Source organism: Pristiophorus japonicus, chromosome 3, assembly GCF_044704955.1.
Source record: "Pristiophorus japonicus isolate sPriJap1 chromosome 3, sPriJap1.hap1, whole genome shotgun sequence".
NCBI lineage: Eukaryota > Metazoa > Chordata > Chondrichthyes > Pristiophoridae > Pristiophorus > Pristiophorus japonicus.
In genome coordinates, this window is record NC_091979.1 from 6,538,879 (window position 1) to 6,562,874 (window position 23,996).

General features: G+C 52.2%; 1 protein-coding gene across 1 annotated transcript in view; it reads right to left on the reverse strand.

Annotated features, from left to right (window-relative positions):
* The window catches only part of LOC139260442 (1-phosphatidylinositol 4,5-bisphosphate phosphodiesterase delta-4-like), a 93,385-nt gene extending 80,335 nt beyond the window's left edge, over positions 1–13,050 (reverse strand). Inside the window, exons 1-3 of the mRNA XM_070877005.1 lie at positions 12,939–13,050; positions 6,629–6,857; positions 2,983–3,112 (exon numbers count right to left, since the gene is read on the reverse strand). Coding sequence (XP_070733106.1) covers positions 2,983–3,112; positions 6,629–6,857; positions 12,939–13,050 — 471 coding nt within the window. The remainder of the gene's footprint in view (positions 1–2,982; positions 3,113–6,628; positions 6,858–12,938) is intronic.
* Between the last annotated feature and the right edge of the window lie 10,946 nt (positions 13,051–23,996).

Genomic DNA, 23,996 nt, shown 5'->3' on the forward strand with positions numbered 1-23,996 from the left:
AGAGCTCACCATTTAAAATAATTGGCAAAAGAACGAGGGGGGAAAAGAGAGAGAATTTTTGTCACACACTACCTGAAAGGGTGGTGGAATCTCAAAACATAAGAATTAGGAGCAGGAGTCGGCCATTCGGCCCCTCGAGCCTGCTCCTCCATTCAATGAGATCACGGCTGATCTTCGACCTCAACTCCACTTTCCCGCCCGATCCCCATATCCCTCGAGTCCCAAAATCTATCGATCTCAGCCTTGAATATACTCAACGATTCAACATCCACAGCCCTCTGGGGTAGAGAATCCCAAAGATTCACCACCCTCCGAGTGAAGAAATTCCTCCTCATCTCAGTCCTAAATGGCCGACCCCTTATCCTGAGACTGTGACCCCTGGTTCTAGACTCCCCAGCCCGGGGGGAAACATCCTCCCTGCATCTACTCTGTCAAATCCCCTCAGAACCTTGTATGTTTCAATGAGATCACCTCTCATTCTTCTAAACTCCAATGAGTGCAGGCCCAACCTACTCAATCTCTCCTCATAGGACAACCCTCGTATCTAATGAACCTTTGTTGCACCGCCTCTAAGACAAGTATATTCTTCCTCGGATAAGGAGACCAAAACTGTGTACAGTACTCCAGGTGTGGTCTCACCATAGCCCTCGACAATTGTCGTAAAATTTCCTTACTCTTGTATTCCAACCCCCTTTGCAATAAAAGACTTCGATTTATATAGCGCCTTTCATGACCACCAGACATCTCAAAGTGCTTTATAGCCAATGAAGTACTTTTGGAGTGTGGTCACTGTTGAATTGTGGGAAACGCGGCAGCCAATTTGCGCACAGCAAGCTCCCACACACAGCAATGTGATAATGTGGATTTTTTTGTTCTGTTGATTGAGGGATAAATATTGGGCACTGGAGAGGGTGCAGAGAAGATTTACAAGGATGATACCAGAAATGCAAGGTATACCTATCAGGAAAGGATGAACAGGCTGGGTCTCTTTTCGCTTGAAAAAGGAAAGCTGAGGTCTTTAAAATTACGAAAGGTTTTGATCGAGCAGATACAGAGACAAATGTTTCCACTTGTGGGGAAGAGCATAACTAGAGGCCATCAATATAAGATAGTCACCAAGAAATCCAATGGGGAATTCAGGAGAAACTTCTTTACCCAGAGAGCGGTGAGAATGTGGAACTCGCTGCCACAGGGAGGGGTTGAGGCGAATAGTATCGATGTATTTAAGGGGAGGCTAGATAAACACATGGGGGAGAAGGGAATAGAGGGATATGCTGACAGAGTTAGATGAGAAAAGATGGGAGGAGACTCGAGTGGAACATAAACGCCGGCACGGACTGGTTGGTCCGAACAGCCTGTTTCTGGGCCGAATATCCTGTGTAATCCTCCACAGGTCCTCCTCACAGTTTACTAAGCTGCCTAGCTTTGTATCATCAGCAAACTTGGATACATTTCACTCAGTCCCGACATCTAAGTCATTAATATAGTTTGTAAATAGCTGAGGCCCCAGCACTGATCCCTGCGGCACCCCACTAGTTACAGCCTGCCAACCGGAAAATGACCCATTTATCCCGACTCTCTGTTTTCTGTCCGTTAACCAATCCTCTATCCATGCTAATATATTACCCCCAATCCCATAAGCCCTTATCTTGCTTTTATGTGGTTAAGGCATTGGTTAACGAATGCCTTAACCAATCCAAATATACTACATCCACTGGTTCCTCTTTATCAACCCTGCTAGTTGCATCCTCAAAAATCTCGAATAAATTTGCCAAACACAATTTCTCTTTCATAAAACCATGTTGACTCTGCCTAATCATATCATGATTCTCTAAGTGTCCTGTTACCACTTCCTTATTAATGGATTACAGCATTTTCCCCACGACTGACGTCAGGCTAACTGGCCTGTAGTTCGCTGTTTTCTCTCTCCCTCCTTTCTTGAATAATGGGGTTACATTTGCTGTCTTCCAATCCTCTTTTAGAAGCCTAGGATGTAGGCCATCAGGTCTAGGGGATTTGTCTGCTTTTAGTCCCATTAGTTTCTCAAATAATTTTTCTCTACTGATACTAATTGCTTGAAGTTCGTCACTCTCATTAACCCCTTGATTCTCCATTATTTTCGGTCTGCTTTTTGCGTCTTCTACTGTGAAGACAGATACAAAATATTTGTTTAACGTCTCTGCCATTTCTTTATTCCCCATTATACTTGCATTGGAGGCAGTTCAGAGAAGGTTCACTCGGTTGATTCCGGAGATGAGGGGGTTGACTTATGAGGAAAGGTTGAGTAGGTTGGGCCTCTACTCATTGGAATTCAGAAGAATGAGAGGTGATCTTATCGAAACGTATAAGATAATGAGGGGGCTTGACAAGGTGGATGCAGAGAGGATATTTCCACTCATAGGGGAAACTAAACCTAGGGGACATAGTCCCAGAATAAGGGTCCGCCCATTTAAAACTGAGATGAGGAGAAATTTCTTCTCTCAGAGGGTTGTAAATCTGTGGAATTCTCTGTCCCAGAGAGCTGTGGAGGCCGGGTCATTGAATATATTTAAGGTGGAGGTAGACAGATTTTTGAGCGATAAGGGAGTAAAGGGTTATGGGGAGCGGGCGGGGAAGTGGACCTGAGTCCATGATCAGATCAGCCATGATCATATTAAATGGCAGAGCAGGCTCGAGGGGCCGAATGGCCGACTCATGCTCCTATTTCTTAAGTTATTATAATTTCTCCTGTCTCAGCCTCTAAAGGACCAACGCTTACTTTTGCTGTGACAATGCACAGGAACTTTCAAAAGACAACTGGGCATGTACTTGAACAGGACGCATTGGCAGGGCTATGGGGAAAAGTCTGAGGTGTGGAACTAAATTAGACAGCTCTATCACAGAGCCGGCACAGTCACAATGGGCCAAATGGCCTCCTTCTGCACTGTAAGATTCTCTGATTCCGCAGTCCTACAATCAGTGGGGATAGGAGGTGGGGCCCACCTTAAAGAGCCGCAGAGAGTGGTCCTCATTCATATTCACGTTCATCATCTTCAGCAAATCCCGCACCTCCTTAAAGTTCATCCGTCCGTCTTTATCCTTATCAGCTTTATGGAACCAATCACTGATCCACGTGACAGAGTGAGGGAAATAAACAGCAGGAGATTGTACAGGTTGCACGCTGAGTAAAGCTCCCGCGACACTGTCCCATCAAACATACCCAGGGCAGGTACAGCACGGGTTAGATACAGAGTAAAGCTCCCTCTGCACTGTCCCATCAAACACTCCCAGGGCAGGTACAGCAGGGGATAGATACAGAGTAAAGCTCCCTCCACACTGTCCCATCAAACACTCCCAGGGCAGGTACAGCACGGGTTAGATACAGAGTAAAGCTCCCTCTGCACTGTCCCATCAAACACTCCCAGGGCAGGTACAGCATGGGATAGATAAAGAATAAAGCTCCCTCTACACTGTCCCATCAAACACTCCCAGGGCAGGTACAGCACGGGGTTAGATACAGAGTAAAGCTCCCTCTACACTGTCCCATCAAACACTCCCAGGGCAGGTACAGGGGGGTTAGATACAGAGTAAAGCTCCCTCTACACTGTCCCATCAAACACTCACAGGGCAGGTACAGCACGGGGTTAGATACAGAGTAAAGCTCCCTCTACACTGTCCCATCAAACACTCCCAGGGCAGGTACAGCATGGGGTTAGATACAGAGTAAAGCTCCCTCTACACTGTCCCATCAAACACTCCCAGGGCAGGTACAGGGGGTTAGATATAGAGTAAAGCTCCCTCTACACTGTCCCATCAAATACTCCCAGGGCAGGTACAGCATGGGGTTAGATACAGAGTAAAGCTCCCTCTACACTGTCGCATCAAACACTCCTAGGGCAGGTACAGGGGGTTAGATACAGAGTAAAGCTCCCTCTACACTGTCCCATCAAACACTCCCAGGGCAGGTACAGCACGGGGTTAGATACAGAGTAAAGCTCCCTCCACACTGTCCCATCAAACACTCCCAGGGCAGGTACAGGGGGTTAGATACAGAGTAAAGCTCCCTCTACACTGTCCCATCAAACGCTCACAGGGCAGGTACAGCACGGGGTTAGATACAGAGTAAAGCTCCCTCCACACTGTCCCATCAAACACTCCCAGGGCATGTACAGCACGGGTTAGATACAGAGTAAAGCTCCCGCTACACTGTCCCATCAAACACTCCCAGGGCATGTACAGCACGGGTTAGATACAGAGTAAAGCTCACTCTACACTGTCCCATCAAACACTCCCAGGGCAGGTACAGGGGGTTAGATACAGAGTAAAGCTCCCTCTACACTGTCCCATCAAACACTCCCAGGGCAGGTACAGCACGGGGTTAGATACAGAGTAAAGCTCACTCTACACTGTCCCATCAAACACTCCCAGGGCAGGTACAGCACGGGCTAGATACAGAGTAAAGCTGCCTCTACACTGTCCCATCAAACATACCCAGGGCAGGTACAGCACGGGTTAGATACAGAGTAAAGCTCCCTCTGCACTGTCCCATCAAACACTCCCAGGGCAGGTACAGCACGGGATAGATACAGAGTAAAGCTCCCTCCACACTGTCCCATCAAACACTCCCAGGGCAGGTACAGCACGGGTTAGATACAGAGTAAAGCTCCCTCTGCACTGTCCCATCAAACACTCCCAGGGCAGGTACAGCATGGGATAGATAAAGAATAAAGCTCCCTCTACACTGTCCCATCAAACACTCCCAGGGCAGGTACAGCACGGGGTTAGATACAGAGTAAAGCTCCCTCTACACTGTCCCATCAAACACTCCCAGGGCAGGTACAGGGGGGTTAGATACAGAGTAAAGCTCCCTCTACACTGTCCCATCAAACACTCACAGGGCAGGTACAGCACGGGGTTAGATACAGAGTAAAGCTCCCTCTACACTGTCCCATCAAACACTCCCAGGGCAGGTACAGCACGGGGTTAGATACAGAGTAAAGCTCCCTCCACACTGTCCCATCAAACACTCCCAGGGCGGGTACAGCACGGGGTTAGATACAGAGTAAAGCTCCCTCTACACTGTCCCATCAAACACTCCCAGGGCAGGTACAGCACGGGGTTAGATACAGAGTAAAGCTCCCTCCACACTGTCCCATCAAACACTCCCAGGGCAGGTACAGGGGGTTAGATACAGAGTAAAGCTCCCTCTACACTGTCCCATCAAACGCTCACAGGGCAGGTACAGCACGGGGTTAGATACAGAGTAAAGCTCCCTCCACACTGTCCCATCAAACACTCCCAGGGCATGTACAGCACGGGTTAGATACAGAGTAAAGCTCCCGCTACACTGTCCCATCAAACACTCCCAGGGCATGTACAGCACGGGTTAGATACAGAGTAAAGCTCACTCTACACTGTCCCATCAAACACTCCCAGGGCAGGTACAGGGGGTTAGATACAGAGTAAAGCTCCCTCTACACTGTCCCATCAAACACTCCCAGGGCAGGTACAGCACGGGGTTAGATACAGAGTAAAGCTCACTCTACACTGTCCCATCAAACACTCCCAGGGCAGGTACAGCACGGGCTAGATACAGAGTAAAGCTGCCTCTACACTGTCCCATCAAACACTCCCAGGGCAGGTACAGCACGGGGTTAGATACAGAGTAAAGCTCCCTCTACACTGGCCCATGAAACACTCCCAGGGCAGGTACAGGGGGTTAGATACAGAGTAAAGCTCCCTCTACACTGTCCCATCAAACACTCCCAGGGCAGGTACAGGGGGTTAGATACAGAGTAAAGCTCCCTCTACACTGTCCCATCAAACACTCCCAGGGCAGGTACAGGGGGTTAGATACAGAGTAAAGCTCCCTCTACACTGGCCCATGAAACACTCCCAGGGCAGGTACAGGGGGTTAGATACAGAGTAAAGCTCCCTCTACACTGTCCCATCAAACACTCCCAGGGCAGGTACAGGGGGTTAGATACAGAGTAAAGCTCCCTCTACACTGTCCCATCAAACACTCCCAGGGCAGGTACAGGGGGTTAGATACAGAGTAAAGCTCCCTCTACACTGGCCCATGAAACACTCCCAGGGCAGGTACAGGGGGTTAGATACAGAGTAAAGCTCCCTCTACACTGTCCCATCAAACACTCCCAGGGCAGGTACAGGGGGTTAGATACAGAGTAAAGCTCCCTCTACACTGTCCCATCAAACACTCCCAGGGCAGGTACAGGGGGTTAGATACAGAGTAAAGCTCCCTCTACACTGGCCCATGAAACACTCCCAGGGCAGGTACAGGGGGTTAGATACAGAGTAAAGCTCCCTCCACACTGTCCCATCAAACACTCCCAGGGCAGGTACAGCACGGGGTTAGATACAGAGTAAAGCTCCCTCTACACTGTCCCATCAAACACTCCCAGGGCAGGTACAGCACGGGTTAGATACAGAGTAAAGCTCCCTCTACACTGTCCCATCAAACACTCCCAGGGCAGGTACAGCACGGGTTAGATACAGAGTAAAGCTCCCTCTACACTGTCCCATCAAATGCTCCCGGGTACTGGATGTCTGCAATGGGGAGCATCCCGGTTCCTGGCACTAACAACCCGCCATCTAAAAATCCGCGGGAAAATTGACTGAGAAAGGATATTGGTCGAGCTTCTCCTTCTGGTCCATGTTTTTCACGTTGTCGATGAGTTTGCGGAGACCCTGGATCCAATGCTCAGCCTCCTGGGCCGAGTCAGCCACCAGGTCCAGGTTCCCGCGTCTCCCGCGGAACACCACGGTGAAGCAGCGATCAGAGGTGAACTCCTCGGAAATACTCTGCAGAACCTCGGACTGGTGTCCTTCGCGGACAGTCTCGATGTCGCTGATAGAGACTGCAAGAGACGGAGCAAAGTTCAGCGCATCGTCATCACTCAACTGCCAACAACTTGCGTTTATATAAAAGGAAAGAAAGACTTAGAAACATAGAAATATAGAAAATAGGTGCAGGAGTAGGCCATTCGGCCCTTCGAGCCTGCACCACCATTCAATAAGATCATGGCTGATCATTCACCTCAGTACCCCTTTCCTGCTTTCTCTCCATACCCCTTGATCCCTTTAGCCGTAAGGCCCATATCTAACTCCCTTTTGAATATAGCCAATGAACTGGCATCAACAACTCTCTGTGGTAGGGAATTCCACAGGTTAACAACTCGTTGAGTGAAGAAGTTTCTCCTCATCTCGGTCCTAAATGGCCTACCCCTTATCCTTAGACTGTGTCCCCTGGTTCTGGACTTCCCCATCATCGGGAACATTCTTCCTGCACCTAACCTGTCCAGTCCAGTCAGAATTTTTAATGTTTCTATGAGATCCCCTCTCATCCTTCTGAACTCCAGTCGATCCAGTCTCTCCTCATATGTCAGTCCTGCCATCCCGGGAATCAGTCTGGTGAACCTTCGCTGCACTCCCTCAATAGCAAGAACGTCCTTCCTCAGATAGGAGGTCAAAACTGAACACAATATTCCAGGTGAGGCCTCACCAAGGCCCTGTACAACTGTAGTAAGACCTCCCTGCTCCGATACTCAAATCCCCTAGCTATGAAGGCCAACATGCCATTTGCCTTCTTCACTGCCTGCTGTACCTGCATGCCAACTTTCAATGACTGATGTACCATGACACCCAGGTCTCGTTGCACCTCCCCTTTTCCTAATCTGCTGCCATTCAGATAATACTCTGCCTTTGTGTTTTTGTCAGCAAAGTGGATAACCTCACATTGATCCTCATTATACTGCATCTGCCATGCATTTGCCCACTCACCTAACCTGCCCAAGTCACCCTGCAGCCTCTTAGCGTCCTCCTCACAGCTCACACCGCCACCCAGCTTAGTGTCATCGGCAAACTTGGAGATATTACACTCAATTCCTTCATCTAAATCATTAATGTATATTGTAAAGAGCTGGGGTCCCAGCACTGAGCCCTGCGGCACCCCACTAGTCACTGCCTGCCATTCTGAAAAGGACCCGTTTATCCCGACTCTCTGCTTCCTGTCTGCCAACCAGTTCTCTATCCACGTCAATACATTACCCCCAATACAATGTGCTTTAATTTTGCACACCAATCTCTTGTGTGGGACCTTGTCAAAAGCCTTTTGAAAGTCCAAATACACCACATCCACTGGTTCTCCCTTGTCCACTCTACCAGTTACAGCCTCAAAAAATTACAGAAGATTTGTCAAGCATGATTTCCCTTTCATAAATCCATGCTGACTTGGACTGATCCTGTCACTGCTCTCCAAATGCGCTGCTATTTCATCTTTAATAATTGATTCCAACATTTTCCCCACCACTGATGTCAGGCTAACCGCTCTATAATTACCCGCTTTCTCTCTCCGTCCCTTTTTAAAAAGTGGTGTTACATTAGCTACTCTCCAGTCCATCGGAACTGAGCCAGAGTCGATAGACTGTTGGAAAATAATCATCAATGCATCCACTATTTCTAGGGCCACTTCCTTAAGTACTCTGGGATGCAGACTATCAGGCCCCAGGGATTTATCGGCCTTCAATCCCATCAATTTCCCTAACACAATTTCCCGCCAATAAAGATTTCCATCAGTTCCTCCTTCTCACTAGACCCTCGGTCCCCTAGTATTTCCAGAAGGTTATTTGTGTCTTCCTTCGTGAAGACAGAACCAAAGTATTTGTTCAACTGGTCTGCCATTTCTTTGTTCCCCATTATAAGTTCACCTGAATCTGACTGCAAGGGACCTATGTTTGTCTTCACTACTCTTTCTTTTCACATATCTATAGAAGCTTTTGCAGTCAGTTTTTATGCTCCCAGCAAGCTGCCTCTCATACTCTATTTTCCCCCTCCTAATTAAACCCTTTGTCCTCCTCTGCTGAATTCTAAATTTCTCCCAGTCCTCAGGTTTGCTGCATTTTCTGGCCAATTTATATGACTCTTCCTTGGATTTAACACTGTCCCTAATTTCCCTTGTTAGCCACAGTTGAGCCACCTTCCCCGTTTTATTTTTACTCCAGACAGGGATGTACAATTGTTGAAGTTCATCCATGTGATCTTTAAATGTTTGCCATTGCCTATCCACCGTCAACCCTTTAATTATCATTCGCCAGTCTATTCACGTCTCATACCATCGAAGTTACCTTTCCCCAAGTTCAGGACCCTAGTTTCTGAATTAACTGTGTCACTCTCCATCTTAATAAAGAATTCTACCATATTATGGTTACTCTTCCCCAAGAGGCCTCGCACAACATAGCGCCTTTCACGGCCACCGGACTTCTCAAAGCACTTTACAGCCAATGAAGTACTTTTGGACTGTAGTCACTGTAGTGTGGGAATTATAGCAGTGTAATGTATACATCGAAGCACTGACCACACTCGACCAGCTCCGCTGGGCAGGACCACATTGTCCGCATGACAGACACGAGACTCCCAAAGCAAGCGCTCTACTTGGAACTCCTTCATGGCAAACGAGCCAAAGGTGGGCAGAGGAAACGTTACAGGGACACCCTCAAAGCCTCCCTGATAAAGTGCAACATCCCCACCGACACCTGGGAGTCCCTGGCCAAAGACCGCCCTAAGTGGAGGAAGTGCATCCGGGAGGGCGCTGAGCACCTCGAGTCTCGTCGCCGAGAGCATGCAGAAACCAAGCGCAGGCAGCGGAAGGAGCGTGCGGCAAACCAGTCCCACTCACCCTTTCCCTCAACCACTGTCTGTCCCACCTGTGACAGGGACTGTGGCTCTCGTATTGGACTGTTCAGTCACCTAAGGATTCATTCTAACAGTGGAAGCAAGTCTTCCTCGACTCCGAGGGACTGCCTAGGATGATGAATGTCTGCACTTGTGAGTATGCTCACAGTGTTCTAAAGCTGCTGCACACCATCTTGCCGTCCGGAGGAGGTGGGGGTCCCCAATGGAGTGCACTCTACGCGGGAGTCCTCCCTCTATTTATTGGGGACTTGGCCTGGAGGGTGGTGCACGGAGCAGTCCCGTGCAATCGGTTTTTAAGTCGGTTCACGGGCTCCCAGGCCGCCTGCAATTTCTGCGGTCTGGAGGAGTCCATGTCCCACGTGTATGTTCAGTGTGAGAGGTTGCAGCCCCTATTCCAATATTTGAAGGGGCTGCTCCTCAAATTCTGGTTGCACTTCAGTCCCACGCTCCTGATCTTTGGGCACCCTGTGCGGAGGGGAGCGGGTAGGTCCGAGGGCCTCCTCGAGGGACTGCTCCTGGGCACGGCCAAGGGGGCCATCAGCCGGTCCAGGCAGGGGGCGGTCGAGGGGGTCGTTCAGCCCGACTGCCTGTCTCTCTTCCGCGGTTACATCCGAGCCAGGGTGTCCCTGGAGATGGAGCACGCGGTGTCCACCGGTACGCTCGCGGCCTTCCGCGAGAGGTGGGCGCCGGAGGGACTGGAGTGCATCATCACCCAAATTTTAATTTGATCCTTATTGTCTAAAGTTTAATTTGTTGAAGTTTGTCGGTTTAAGTGCTCCTTTAATAAGGGGGACACTTGATTTACAGTTTACTTTTAAAATAGTTGTAGAGCTGTTGAGTTGGGAGGGGCTTAGCCAGTCACGTGATGTTCACAGGACTCAATAAAATCCCAGCCAGTTGGGTTCGGGGGATCCACAATGGGGCAGGTGGTTGTGAGCCTGGTGGATGAACTGGTAATGTGTAGTGCGATTGTTAAATCTTTGCCAATAAACCAACTAGTTCTTAACAGCAATGTGTTGCTATGAATTCTTAAGCAAAGAACCCGTGAAGCAAATACATTACAAGTGCCTTTAAAGCATTAAAAGCTCCCAAGGCGTTTCACAGGAGCGATTATCAAGCAAAATTTGACACCGAGCCACTAAAGGGGATATTGGGGCAAGTTGGTCAAAGAGGGAGGTTTTAAGGAGCGTCTTGAAGGAGGAGAGAGAGGGAGAGAGGGGGAGAGGTTTAGGGAGGGAGTTCCAGAGCTTGGGGCCCAGGCAACAGAAGGCACGGCCACCGATGGTGGAGCGATTATAATCAGGGATGGTCAGGAGGGCAGAATTAGAGGAGTGCAGACATCTCGGGGGGGGTTGTGGGGCTGGAGGAGATTACAGAGATAGGGAGGGGCGAAGCCATGGAGGGATTTGAACATGAGGATGGAAATTTTTATACCGAGGAGTTGCCGGACATGGCATTCACCGAACTCCATTTAATTATCTGTGCTGTTCTTCCCCATTTCACAGCCCCGCCCCCACCCCCCCGACCTCTCCTCTCCCGAAGGTGTTGCCCCTGCTGGGGTACAGGTCCCATAGGCACCCTCTGTGTGCAGGTACCCAACCCCCGGGCTCTCCCCAGGACCCAGCCCAGACACTGAGTGGGAGGGGTATCACTGCGGGGCACGGACCCCACATCACACACACTCACACACACACACACATACACACACACACACTCACACACACTCACACACACACACACTCTCACACACACACATACACACACACACTCACACACACACACATACACACACACACACACTCACACTCACACACACTCACACACACACACACTCTCACACACACACATACACACACACACTCACACACACTCACACTCACACTCACACACACTCACACTCACACTCTCACACACACACACACACACACTTACACACACACTCACACACACACACACTCACACACAGAGACACAAACACACACACACTCACACACTCACACTCACACACACACACACACTCACACACACACAGTCACACACTCACACACACACACACTCACACACTCACACACACACACACTCACACACACTCACACACAGACACACACTCACACACACACTCACACACACAGAGATCATAGAGATATAGACACATCACACACACACACACACACACAAACACACACACACACACACACACCCCACCCACACACACACACACACACACCACACACACCCACATACACACACTCACCACAAACACACTCACACACACACACACACACACACACACACACAATCACACACAACACACACACACACACACACACACACTCACACACACTCACACACACACACTCACACACCCACACAACACACACACACACACACCACCACACACTCCCCCCCCTCTCTCTCACACCCTCCCCTCCTCTCTCTCTCTCCCTCCCCCTTCTCATCCTCCCTCCCCCTCCCCTCTCTCTCTCTCCCTCCCCTTCCCTCCTCTCTCTCTCTCCCCTCCCCCTCCCCCTCTCCTCCCTCTCCCCCCTCCCTCTCTCTCCCCCTTCCCACTCCCTCTCTCTCTCTCCCCTTCTCCCTCTCTCTCCCCACTCCCCCTCCCCCTCCCTCCCCTCCCCTCTCCCCCCTCTCCCTCCTCTCTCTCCCCCTCTCTCTCCCCTCCCTCTCTCTCCCTCCCTTCTTCCCTCTCCCCCCTCTCTATCCCTCCCCCTTCCCCCCTCTCTCTCCCCCTCCCCCTTCCCCTCTCCCCCCCTCTCCCTCCCCCTCTCTCTCTTCCCCCCACCCCCCTCCCTCTCCCTCCCCCCCTCTCTCTCTCTCTCTTCCCTCCCCCTCCCCCTCTCCCCTCCCCCTCCCCTCCCCTCTCTCTCTCCCCCCCACTCCCCTCCCTCTCCCCCCTCTCTCTCTCTCCCCCTCCCCCTCCCCTCCCCCCTCCCCTCTCCCCCCTCCCTCTCCCTCTCCCCTCTCTCTCTCCCCCCCTCCCCCCTCTCTCTCCCTCCCCTTCTCCCTCACCCCCTCTCTCTCCCCCTCCCTCTCCCTCCCCCCCCTCTCTCTCTCTCCCCTCCCCCTCCCCCTCTCCCCCCTCTCCCCCTCCCCTCTCTCTTCCCCCCCCACCCCCCTCCCTCTCCCTACCCTCCCTCTCTCTCTCTCTCCCCTCCCCCTCCCCCTACCCCCCTCCCTCTCCCCACTCCCTCTCCCTCCCCTCCCCTCTCTCTCTCCCCCTCACTACTCACAGGTAGATTTGGGGTTTCCGGTTTTCTTGGACTTGTACCAGATGCTCATGCAGTCGTCCTGCAGTTTGAAGTAGCGTTGCCTCTTCCAGCTCCGGGACTTGACTTTCCTCATCATCGAACCCAGCAGCATGGACTGGAGGTTCTCATCCACCTGCAGCCCTGCGGGGAGAGAGCCGACACAGCTCAGGTTAGCGGCCAGGACCCGAGAGAGACGCCCATCACACCACCACAAATACACCCCGACTCCCTCACTATCCCTCCTCACACCCCTGGCACTGGCTTCTTGTGGGTCCCTGTCTGGAGGAGCTCAGTTCCCCGAGACCTGCTCCCATGGCTGGACTCCATAGTTATGCCTTTGAGGAGCGCGCATCAACAAGCTGCTCAACCCTGAAGAGCATCGCACTCGCTATCCATGCACGTCCATCTAGCGGGATCACTGGTTTAGGATTAGCATCACCCCCTAACCCAGGCATAGGATAGGGACCAGGAGCAGGATACTCCCTAACCCGGGGGTCGCTGGATAGGGATCAGGAGCAGGAACCCAGGAGTCACAATGGGGATCAGGAGCAGGAACCCAGGGGTCACTGGATAGGGATCAGGAGCAGGAACCCAGGGGTCACTGGATAGGGATCAGGAGCAGGAACCCAGGCGTCACTGGATAGGGATCAGGAGCAGGAACCCAGGGGTCACTGGATAGGGATCAGGAGCAGGAACCCAGGGGTCACTGGATAGGGATCAGGAGCAGGAACCCAGGCGTCACTGGATAGGGATCAGGAGCAGGAACCCAGGGGTCACTGGATAGGGATCAGGAGCAGGAACCCAGGGGTCACTGGATAGTGACTGTGTATTTGGACCCAAACCCATTTCATCGGCTGAGGGAAGGTTCCAGAAAGTTTTTCCCAGAGCCTCCAAGGTAATTGAACCAAAACTTACAGCGAACATTCCATGGCAACTCGCACATCCTTCAGGACTTCCCTTCCTGCGGAGATTCCCAAAGAAGCAGGAATCAGCGGTCAACATCTGGACCGAACCCCAAGCTCTCGGTCCAGGTGTTTAGTCAGTTCCACAGGATAGGCTTCTCCAAACGTCTTCACACAAAGGATGATGGGAACCTGGAACGCTCCTCCCTCCCTAAAGGCTGTGGATGCTGGGGGTTAATTGGAGCTTTCATGACTGGGATGGAGAGCTTGTTGTTGGGTCAGGTTATCGAGGGATAGGGAGCCGAGGCGGGTAAATGGGGTTGAGGTACAGTCAGCCATGATTTGATTAAATGGTGGAGCAGACTCGAGGGGCTGAATGGCCTCCTCCTGTTCCTGTGTAACAGGCTCGAGGGACTGAATGGCCTCCTCCTGTTCCTGTGTAACAGGCTCGAGGGGCTGAATGGCCTCCTCCTGTTCCTGTGTAACAGGCTCGAGGGGTTGAATGGCCTCCTCCTGTTCCTGTGTAACAGGCTCGAGGGGCTGAATGGCCTCCTCCTGTTCCTGTGTAACAGGCTCGAGGGACTGAATGGGCCTCCTCCTGTTCCTGTGTAACAGGCTCGAGGGGCTGAATAGCCTCCTCCTGTTCCTGTGTAACAGGCTCGAGGGGCTGAATGGCCTCCTCCTGTTCCTGTGTAACAGGTTCGAGGGGCTTAATGGGCCTCCTCCTGTTCCTGTGTAACAGGCTCGAGGGGCTGAATGGCCTCCTCCTGTTCCTGTGTAACAGGCTCGAGGGGCTGAATGGGCCTCCTCCTGTTCCTATGTAATAGGCTCGAGAGGCTGAATGGGCCTCCTCCTGTTCCTGTGTAACAGGCTCGAGGGGCTGAATGGGCCTCCTCCTGTTCCTGTGGAACAGGCTCGAGAGGCTGAATGGCCTCCTCCTGTTCCTGTGTAACAGGCTCGAGGGGCTGAATGGGCCTCCTCCTGTTCCTGTGTAACAGGCTCGAGGGGCTGAATGGGCCTCCTCCTGTTCCTGTGTAACAGGCTCGAGGGGCTGAATGGGCCTCCTCCTGTTCCTGTGTAACAGGCTCGAGGGGCTGAATGGCCGCCTCCTGCTCCTATGTAACAGGCTCGAGGGGCTGAATGGCCTCCTCCTGTTCCTGTGTAACAAGCTCGAGGGGCTGAATGGGCCTCCTCCTGTTCCTGTGTAACAGGCTCGAGGGGCTGAATGGCCGCCTCCTGCTCCTATGTAACAGGCTCGAGGGGCTGAATGGCCTCCTCCTGTTCCTGTGTAACAGGCTCGAGGGGCTGAATGGGCCTCCTCCTGTTCCTATGTAACAGGCTCGAGGGGCTGAATGGCCTCCTCCTGTTCCTGTGTAACAAGCTCGAGGGGCTGAATGGCCTCCTCCTGTTCCTGTGTAACAAGCTCGAGGGGCTGAATGGCCTCCTCCTGTTCCTGTGTAACAAGCTCGAGGGGCTGAATGGCCTCCTCCTGTTCCTGTGACTGGCTGAATGCAGTAAATCGGGCGACTTTCTTGTCTGCACGAACCTCCCATCGGGGTGCGGGCAGGTCACAGTTGGGGGTGGGGTGTGGGTCACTGTACCTGTTGACACCGCGCCCCCACCCAGCGAGCCTCCCCTCCCCTGCCCCTCCCCATCCGCTCCCCTCTCCCTCCCCCTCCCTGCCCCTCCCGTCGCCCTCCCCCTCCCCAGCCCTCCCCTCCCCTCCCCTCCCTTCCCCCTCCCCGCCCCTCCCTCCCCTCGCCCTCCTCGTCCCTCCCCAACCCCGCCCTCCCCTCCCCTCTCCCTCACGGCCTCTCCCCTCCCCCTCCCCGCCCCTCCCCTCACCCTCCCTGCCCAACCCCACCCCTCCCCTCCCCACCCCTCCCCCACCCCTCCTCCCACCGGCGGCGGAGCGAGTACTTACGCACGTTGGGCCTAGCGGCCGCCATCGGCTCGCGTCCACGCTCCCAGACTCGCCGCGATCTGCAACGACAATCGGGAATGTAAACGGTCGCGCGTGTCCCCGAAATACAAGCAACAGCTCGCAGTTATACAGAGAGAGAAACTTCGCGGGGGGGCGGGGCGGGGGGGGGGGAGATATTTGGTTGGACGGCGCCAGTTCCCCTCGCTGACGGGTTCGCTGCCAGCGAGCATCGGCATTTGCGCCACCTGGCAAATTCCGTGACCTATACCGACGGCGCTGAGGGGCTTCGCCCGTGGGTGCCGTGCCAGTGTGCAACGCCCCCCCCTATCCACACCGATGCAAAATTGGTTTGCGCTGCACTCATAGCGCCCCCTAGTGACCCCGCCAGAGAACGCTGACGTGCAGTGCTGTCCCAGGGCCCTAAGCGAAGGAACGACTGCATGAGGTAAGTGTGATTGATATTTTTTTTTTTATTTGGGGTCAGTAATGTGTGGAGATTGAATTTTGTGTTTTTTGTTCCTGTTATATATGCAGACTATAGATATACTCTCTGTGTAGTCACTGTGTAGTTGCATAAGATGGAGACTTGTTACCTGATGTACTGGTCAATAAGGTTGACGCTGTGTATATACTATGCTGGCACCACTAGAGGGTGCAACTGGTGGAGACCGGGGTTTCCTGCCCCTGTGGCAGAGGCTGTCCACCAGAGGGCACTGCGGTGGGAGACCTGAGGGTCACCTGCATGGGTGTGCAGGGCCCAGTATAAAAGGCTGCCCACCGTGCATGTGCCTCACTCTGGAGTTACAAATAAAGGACCGAGGTCACTACAGTCTGAGTACAACACATTGCCTCGTGGAGTCATTCATAAGTACATTACGGACAAAACAGTTCCGATGTTTTTTTTTGCTGGGAGGCCTCTCTCGGGATGCTCCGAAGCTAGCTCTTTAGAAACATAGAAAATAGTTGCAGGAGTCGGCCATTCGGCCCTTCGGGCCTGCACCGCCATTCAATAAGATCATGGCTGATCATTAGCACGGGATATTCGGTTGCTCCCCCGGCATAGCGCCCCAAGAGACAAGCGTGGAACGCCTCCCTTAGCACCCCGTCCCACTCTCAGGGCCCAACCACTGCATGTTGCTGCTGCGCACGACATTAGCGCCTTAGAAACCATCCAACCGAATTTCTAGACTACGAGTCATAGAATGATACAACAACAACTTGCATTTCTATAGTGCCAATAACACAAACCATCCCAAGGTGCTTCACAGGACAGTTATCAAGAAAAAAAACATTTGGCACCGAGCTGTCTGAGGTATTAGCGCAGACGGCCAAAAGCTTGATCAAAGAGGGAGGTTTTAAGGAGCGTCTGGAAGGAGGAGAGAGAGGTGGAGAGGTTCAGGGAGGGAGTTCCAGAGCTTGGGGCCCAGGCAGCTGAAGGCACGGCCACCGATGGTGGAGCGATTATAATCAGGGATGCTCAGAAGGGCAGAATTAGAGGAGCGCAGAGATTTTAGGAGGATTATACGGCTGGAGGAGATTACAGAGGTTAGAAGAGGGGAGGTCACGAAGGGATTTGAAACCAAGGATGAACAGTTTTAAATTGAGGCGTTGCTTAACTGGAAGCCAATGTAGGTCAGCGAGCACAGGAGAGATGGGTGAACGGGACTTGGTGCAAGTTAGGACACAGGGCAGCGAGCACAGTGGGTGATGGGTGAACGAGACTTGGTGTGAGTTAGGACACAGGGCAGTGAGCACAGGGGGTGCTGGGTGAGTGGGACTTGGTGTGAGTTAGGACACAGGGCAGTGAGCACAGGGGGTGATGGGTGAACGGGACTGGGTGCGAGTTAGAACACGGGGCAGCGAGCACAGGAGAGATGGGTGAACGGGACTCGGTGCGAGTTAGGACACAGGCCAGCGAGCACAGGGGGTGATGGGTGAGCGGGACTCGGTGCGAGTTAGGACACAGGGCAGCGAGCACAGGGGCTGATGGGTGAGTGGGACTCGGTGCGAGTTAGGACACGGGGCAGTGAGCACAGGAGGTGATGGGTGAGTGGGATTCGGTGCGAGTTAGGACACAGGCCAGCGAGCACAGGGGGTGATGGGTGAGCGGGACTCGGTGCGAGTTAGGACACGGGGCAGTGAGCACAGGGGGTGATGGGTGAGAGGGACTCGGTGCGAGTTAGGACACAGGGCAGCGAGCACAGGGGGTGATGGGTGAGAGGGACTCGGTGCGAGTTAGGACACGGGGCAGTGAGCACAGGGGGTGATGGGTGAGCGGGACCCGTTGCAAGTTAGGACACAGGGCAGTGAGCACAGGGGAGATGGGTGAACGGGACAAGATGCGAGTTAGCACAGGAGGAGGCCATTCGGCCCATCATGTCTGTGCCGGCTCTTTGAATGAGCTATTAATCAGTCCCACTGTCCCCCGCTCTTTCCCCACAGTCGGCAGATTTGTCTATTTCGAGTATTTATCCAATTCCCGGTTTGAAAGTTACTATTGAATCTGCTCCCACCGCCCTTTCAGGCAGCGCGTTCCCGATCACAACAACTCGCTGCATAAACACATTCTCCTCATCTCCCCCTCTGGTCTTCTGCCAATCACCTTAAATCTGTGTCCCTCTGGTTACCGACCCTCCTGCCCCTGGGAACTGTTTCTCGCTATCTGCTCCATCCTCATGATTTTGAACACCTCGATCAAATCTCCTCTCAACCTTCTCTGCTCCAAGGAGAACAACCCCAGTTTCTCCAGTCTCCCCATACAACTGACATCCCTCATCCCAGGTATCGTTCCAGTAAATCTCCCCTGCACCCTCTCGTAACTTGCATCTATATAGCGCCTTTCATGACCTCAGGACATCCCAACGTGTGTTACGGCCAATGAAACACTGTTGTAATGTAGGAAACGCGGCAGCCAAATTGCACACAGCAAGCTCCCACAAACAGCACTGTGATAATGACCGGATAATCTGTTTTAGTGATGTTGGTAGAGGTATAAATATTGGCCAGGTCACCAGGGATAACTCCCCCGCTCTTCTTCAAAATAGTGCCATGGGATCTTTTGTGTCCACCCGAGAGGGCAGACGGGGCCTCGGTTTAACGTCTCACCCGAAGCAGGGCACAGAAAATAATAATAAGACTGGGCAGAGTCAACACGAATTTATGAAAGGGAAATCATGTTTTACACATCGGTGAGAGTTTTTTGAGGATGTAACTAGCAGAATAGATAAGGGAGAACCAGTGAATGTGGTGTATTTTCTAAGTGCCTTATTATTAGTCCTTAATAATCGATTCTAGCATTTTCCCTACTACTGATGTCACACTAACTGGTCTGTAGTTCCCCGTTTTCTCTCTCCTTCCTTTCTTAAATAGCAGGGTTACATTAGTTACCTTCCAATCAAAACCCGAGGATGTAGGCCATCAGGTCCAGGGGATTTATCGGCTTTCTTTAATCGGCATTAATCTTTCCAGTACTATTTTTTTACTAATACTGATTTCCCCGTCCTCGCAAGACTCTTGGTTCTCCAGTATTTCCAGGAGGTTTTTTGTGTATTCTTCTGTGAAGACAGACACAAAGTATTTGTTTAATTTCTTTGCCATTCCTTATTCCCCATTATAATGTCTCCTGTCTCAGCTCATAGGGGACCCACATTTACTTTCACTAATCTTTCCCTTTTACATAACTATAGAAGCTTTCACAGTCTGTTTTTATCTCTCGCTAGTTTACTCCCATATTATATTTTCCCTTTCTTTATCAATTCCTTGGTCCTCCTTTTGCTGAATTCTAAAACCCTCCCAATCCTCAGGCTTACTGCTATTTTTGGCAACATTATAATCCTCTTCCTTTGATCAAATACTATCTTTAACTTCTCTCGTTAGCCACGGTTGGACCACTTTTCCTGTGGGATTTTTGTGCATTAAAGGAATGTATATTTGTTGTAAATTATGTATTAATTCTTTAAATGCCAGCCATTGCTTGTCCATCGTCATACCTTTTAATGTAGTTTCCCATTCTACCTTAGTCAACTCTCCTCTCATACCTACATAGTTTGCTTTGTTTAGATTTAAGACCCTAGTTTAAGATTTAACTGAATCACTTTCAAACTTAATGTAAAATTCTATCATATTATGATCACTCTTCCCTAAAGGCCCCTTTACTACAAGGTTATTAATTAAACCTTTCTCATTGCACAAAACTAAATCTAAAATAGCCTGTTCTCCAGTTATTTCCTCAACATACTGATCGAGAAAACCATCTTATATACATTCCATGAATTCGGCCTCCACACTATTACTGGTTTGCCCAGTCTATATGTAGATTAAAATCCCCTATGATTAGTGTATTACCCTGGTTACATGCACCTCTAATTTCCTGATTTATACTGTACCCTACATTACCACTACTGTTTGGGGCCTATAAACAACTCCCACCAATGTTTCCTGCCCCTTGCTGTTTCTTAGCTCCCCCCAAACTGATTCTGTGCCTTGATTTTGGGAGCTAAGATCCTTTCTCTCCACAGTCTTTATCCCATCCTTTATTATCAGAGCTACACCCCTCCGTTTCCATTTTGCCTATCTCTTCTACAAGTTAAGCATCCTGAAATATTTAGTTCCCAACCGTGGTCACTTTGCAACCACGTCTCTGTAATGGCTATTAGATCAATTGAGATTCAATTAGAGAACCAAATTGTGCTGAAGGATATACTTGCCGTAGAGGGAATGTAACGAAGGTTCACTAGACTGATTCCTGGGATGGGGGGATTGTCCTATGAGGAGAGATTGAGCAGACTAAGCCGATATTCTCGAGTTTAGAAGAATGAGAGATGATCTCATTGAAATATACACAAGTCTTTACAGGGCTTGACAGGATAGATGCAGGGAGAATTTTTCCCTCGGGCTGGGGAGTCTAGAACCAGGGGTCACAGTCTCAGGATAAGGGGTCGGCCATTGACTGAGATGAGGAGAAACTTCTTCACTGAGGGTGGTGAATCTTTGGAATTCTCTGCCCCAGAGGGCTGTGGAGGCTCAGTCGTTGAGTATATTCAAGGCTGAGATCGGCAGATTTTTGGATATTAAGGGAATCAAGGGATATGGGGATCGGGCGGGAAAGTGGAGTTGAGGTCGAAGATCAGCCATGGTCTCATTGAATGGCGGAGCAGCTCGAGGGGCCGAATGGCTAACTCCTGCTCTTCATTCTTATGTTTTTATTTTCTTATGAACGAAGCCACCTTCAACAGAGCAGCACTCCCTCAGTACTTTCTCTCTGTTAGTGCAGTGCTCCCTCAGTACTGCCCCTCCAACAGTGCGGCACTCCCTCAGTACTTTCTCTCTGTTAGTGCAGCACTCCCTCAGTACTGCCCCTCCAACAGTGCGGCGCCCCCTCAGTACTGCCCCTCCAACAGTGCGGCGCTCCCTCAGTACTGCCCCTCCAACAGTGCGGCGCCCCCTCAGTACTGCCCCTCCGACACTGTGGCGCTCCCTCAGTACTGCCCCTCTGACAGTGCGGTGCTCCCTCAGTACTGCCCCTCCAACAGTGCAGTGCTCCCTCAGTACTGCCCCTCCAACAGTGCGGCGCTCCCTCAGTACTGCCCCTCCAACAGTGCGGCGCTCCCTCAGTACTGCCCCTCCAACAGTGCGGCGCCCCCTCAGTACTGCCCCTCCGACACTGCGGCGCTCCCTCAGTACTGCCCCTCTGACAGTGCGGTGCTCCCTCAGTACTGCCCCTCCAACAGTGCGGCGCTCCCTCAGTACTGCCCCTCCAACAGTGCGGCGCCCCCTCAGTACTGCCCCTCCGACACTGCGGCGCTCCCTCAGTACTGCCCCTCTGACAGTGCGGTGCTCCCTCAGTACTGCCCCTCCAACAGTGCGGCGCTCCCTCAGTACTGCCCCTCCAACAGTGCAGCGCTCCCTCAGTACTGCCCCTCCAACAGTGCGGTGCACCCTCAGTACTGCCCCTCCGACAGTGCGGCACTCCCTCAGTACTGCCCCTCCAACAGTGCGGTGCACCCTCAGTATTGCCCCTCCGACAGTGCAGCGTTCCCTCAGTACTGCCCCTCCGACAGTACGGCGCCCTCTCAGTACTGCCCCTCCAACACTGCGGCACTCCCTCAGTACTGCCCCTCTGACAGTGCGGTGCTCCCTCAGTACTGCCCCTCCGACAGTGCGGCGCTCCCTCAGTACTGCCCCTCCGACAGTGCGGCACTCCCTCAGCACTGCCCCTCCAAGAGTGCGGTGCTCCCTCAGTACTGCCCCTCCGACAGTGCAGCGTTCCCTCAGTACTGCCCCTCTGACAATGCGGCGCTCCCTCAGTACTGCTCCTCCGGCAGTGCTGCGCTCCCTCAGTACTGCCCCTCCGACAGTGCAGCGCTCGCTCAGTACTGCCCCTCCGACAGTGCGGCGCTCCCTCAGTACTGCCCCTCTGACAGTGCGGCACTCCCTCAGTACTGCTCCTCCGACAGTGCGGCGCTCCCTCAGTACTGCCCCTCGACAGTGCAGCGCTCCCTCAATACTGCCCCTCCGACAGTGCGGCGCTCCCTCAGTACTGCCCCTCCGACAGTGCGGCACTCCCTCAGTACTGCCCCTCTGACAGTGCGGCACTCCCTCAGTACTGCACTGGGAGTGTCAGCCTGGATTTTATGCTGAAGTCCCTGGAGTGGGACACAAACCCAGAACTATCTGGCTCAGAGCGAGAGTGCTGTCACTGAGCCAATGATTATACAGGAAATACTGGAGAGCGGACTGGAAGTTCTGGTTATTGGAGTGGGAATTATGCCTAACAGTGTGGGAATATTGGACAGCGGTGCGAGAATTCTAGATTGTTGTGTGGGAACCTTGGATATGGGAGTGGGAATGCTGGATATGGGAGTGGGAATCTGGGATATGGGAGTGAATCTGGGATATCGGAGTGTGAATCCTGGATATCGGAGTGTGAATCTGGGATATCGGAGTGGGAATGGGAGTGGGAATCCTGGATATGGGAGTGGGAATCCTGGATATGGGATATGGGAGTGGGAATCAGGGATATCGGAGTGTGAATATGGGATATCGGAGTGGGAATCCTGGATATGGGAGTGGAAATCCAGGATATCGGAGTGTGAATCTCGGATATCGGAGTGGGAATCCTGGATATGGGAGTGGAAATCCAGCATATCGGAGTGGGAATCCGGGATATCGGAGTGGGAATCCGGGATATCGGAGTGGGAATCCTGGATATGGGAGTGGAAATCCAGGATATCTGAGTGTAAATCCAGGATATCGGAGTGGGAATCCTGGATATCGGAGTGGGAATCCTGGATATGGGAGTGGGAATCCTGGATATCGGAGTGTGAATCTGGGATATCGGAGTGGGAATCCTGGATATGGGAGTGGAAATCCAGGATATCGGTGTGTAAATCCGGGATATCGGAGTGGGAATCCGGGATATCGGAGTGTACGAACAGGCAATGCACTCCCCTTCCCTGTAGCGCTGCCTGTATCAGCGCGTCTCTGTCCGGGACTGGGCGAGGAACCCCTGGGGAACAGAATGGGTGGGACGGGAGTGGGGGTAGGGAAACTTTGCGCGCTGATTAACCCTTAAAGCACCAATCGGGTCATCTACCGCCGAGGGGGTCCCGTTTAATCCGACAGTGGGGGTTAGGATCACTTGCCGCTGTGCCCAGCTCATTAATATACTAACTAACGATCATCCGTCATTCGCACAAACCTCCCGGGCTCTCCCGCCCCTAGCACAATCTGCGCAAACTGTTTACGTGATCCGCTCAATTAGCCTGCTTTACAATTCTTCACCCGGACTTGTCAAAGTCCCCCACACACGCTTTGAAATATTTATGGGGCTGTACAGTGCGCGGGGAGTGAATCGCTGCCTCAGTGCAAAGTGGCATTGCGCAGAGTTAAAACTCCACACCAGGAACGATCTATGCTCAGGAGCAAGTACACACACACACACAACGGGTCCTGGTTAATAATACATAGAGGACACTGAATATAAAAGCCGGACTCACCAGAGGAGAGCGCGGTCCATGGAGAGAGGGGAGAGGAGGTAGCTGTCCTTCAAGGGACGGAGAACTGCATCGCACTGGTTCCAGCGCTGAACTGCTGAGTTATCTGGAGAAAATTGATCAGCCCTGCCCTGTCACAGAGCAGAAGAAAGGCCAGGGCCACAGCCTTAAAGCAAGGACGTCAGCATTACCTGGCAGCTGTGGTCAGAGCAGAGTATTA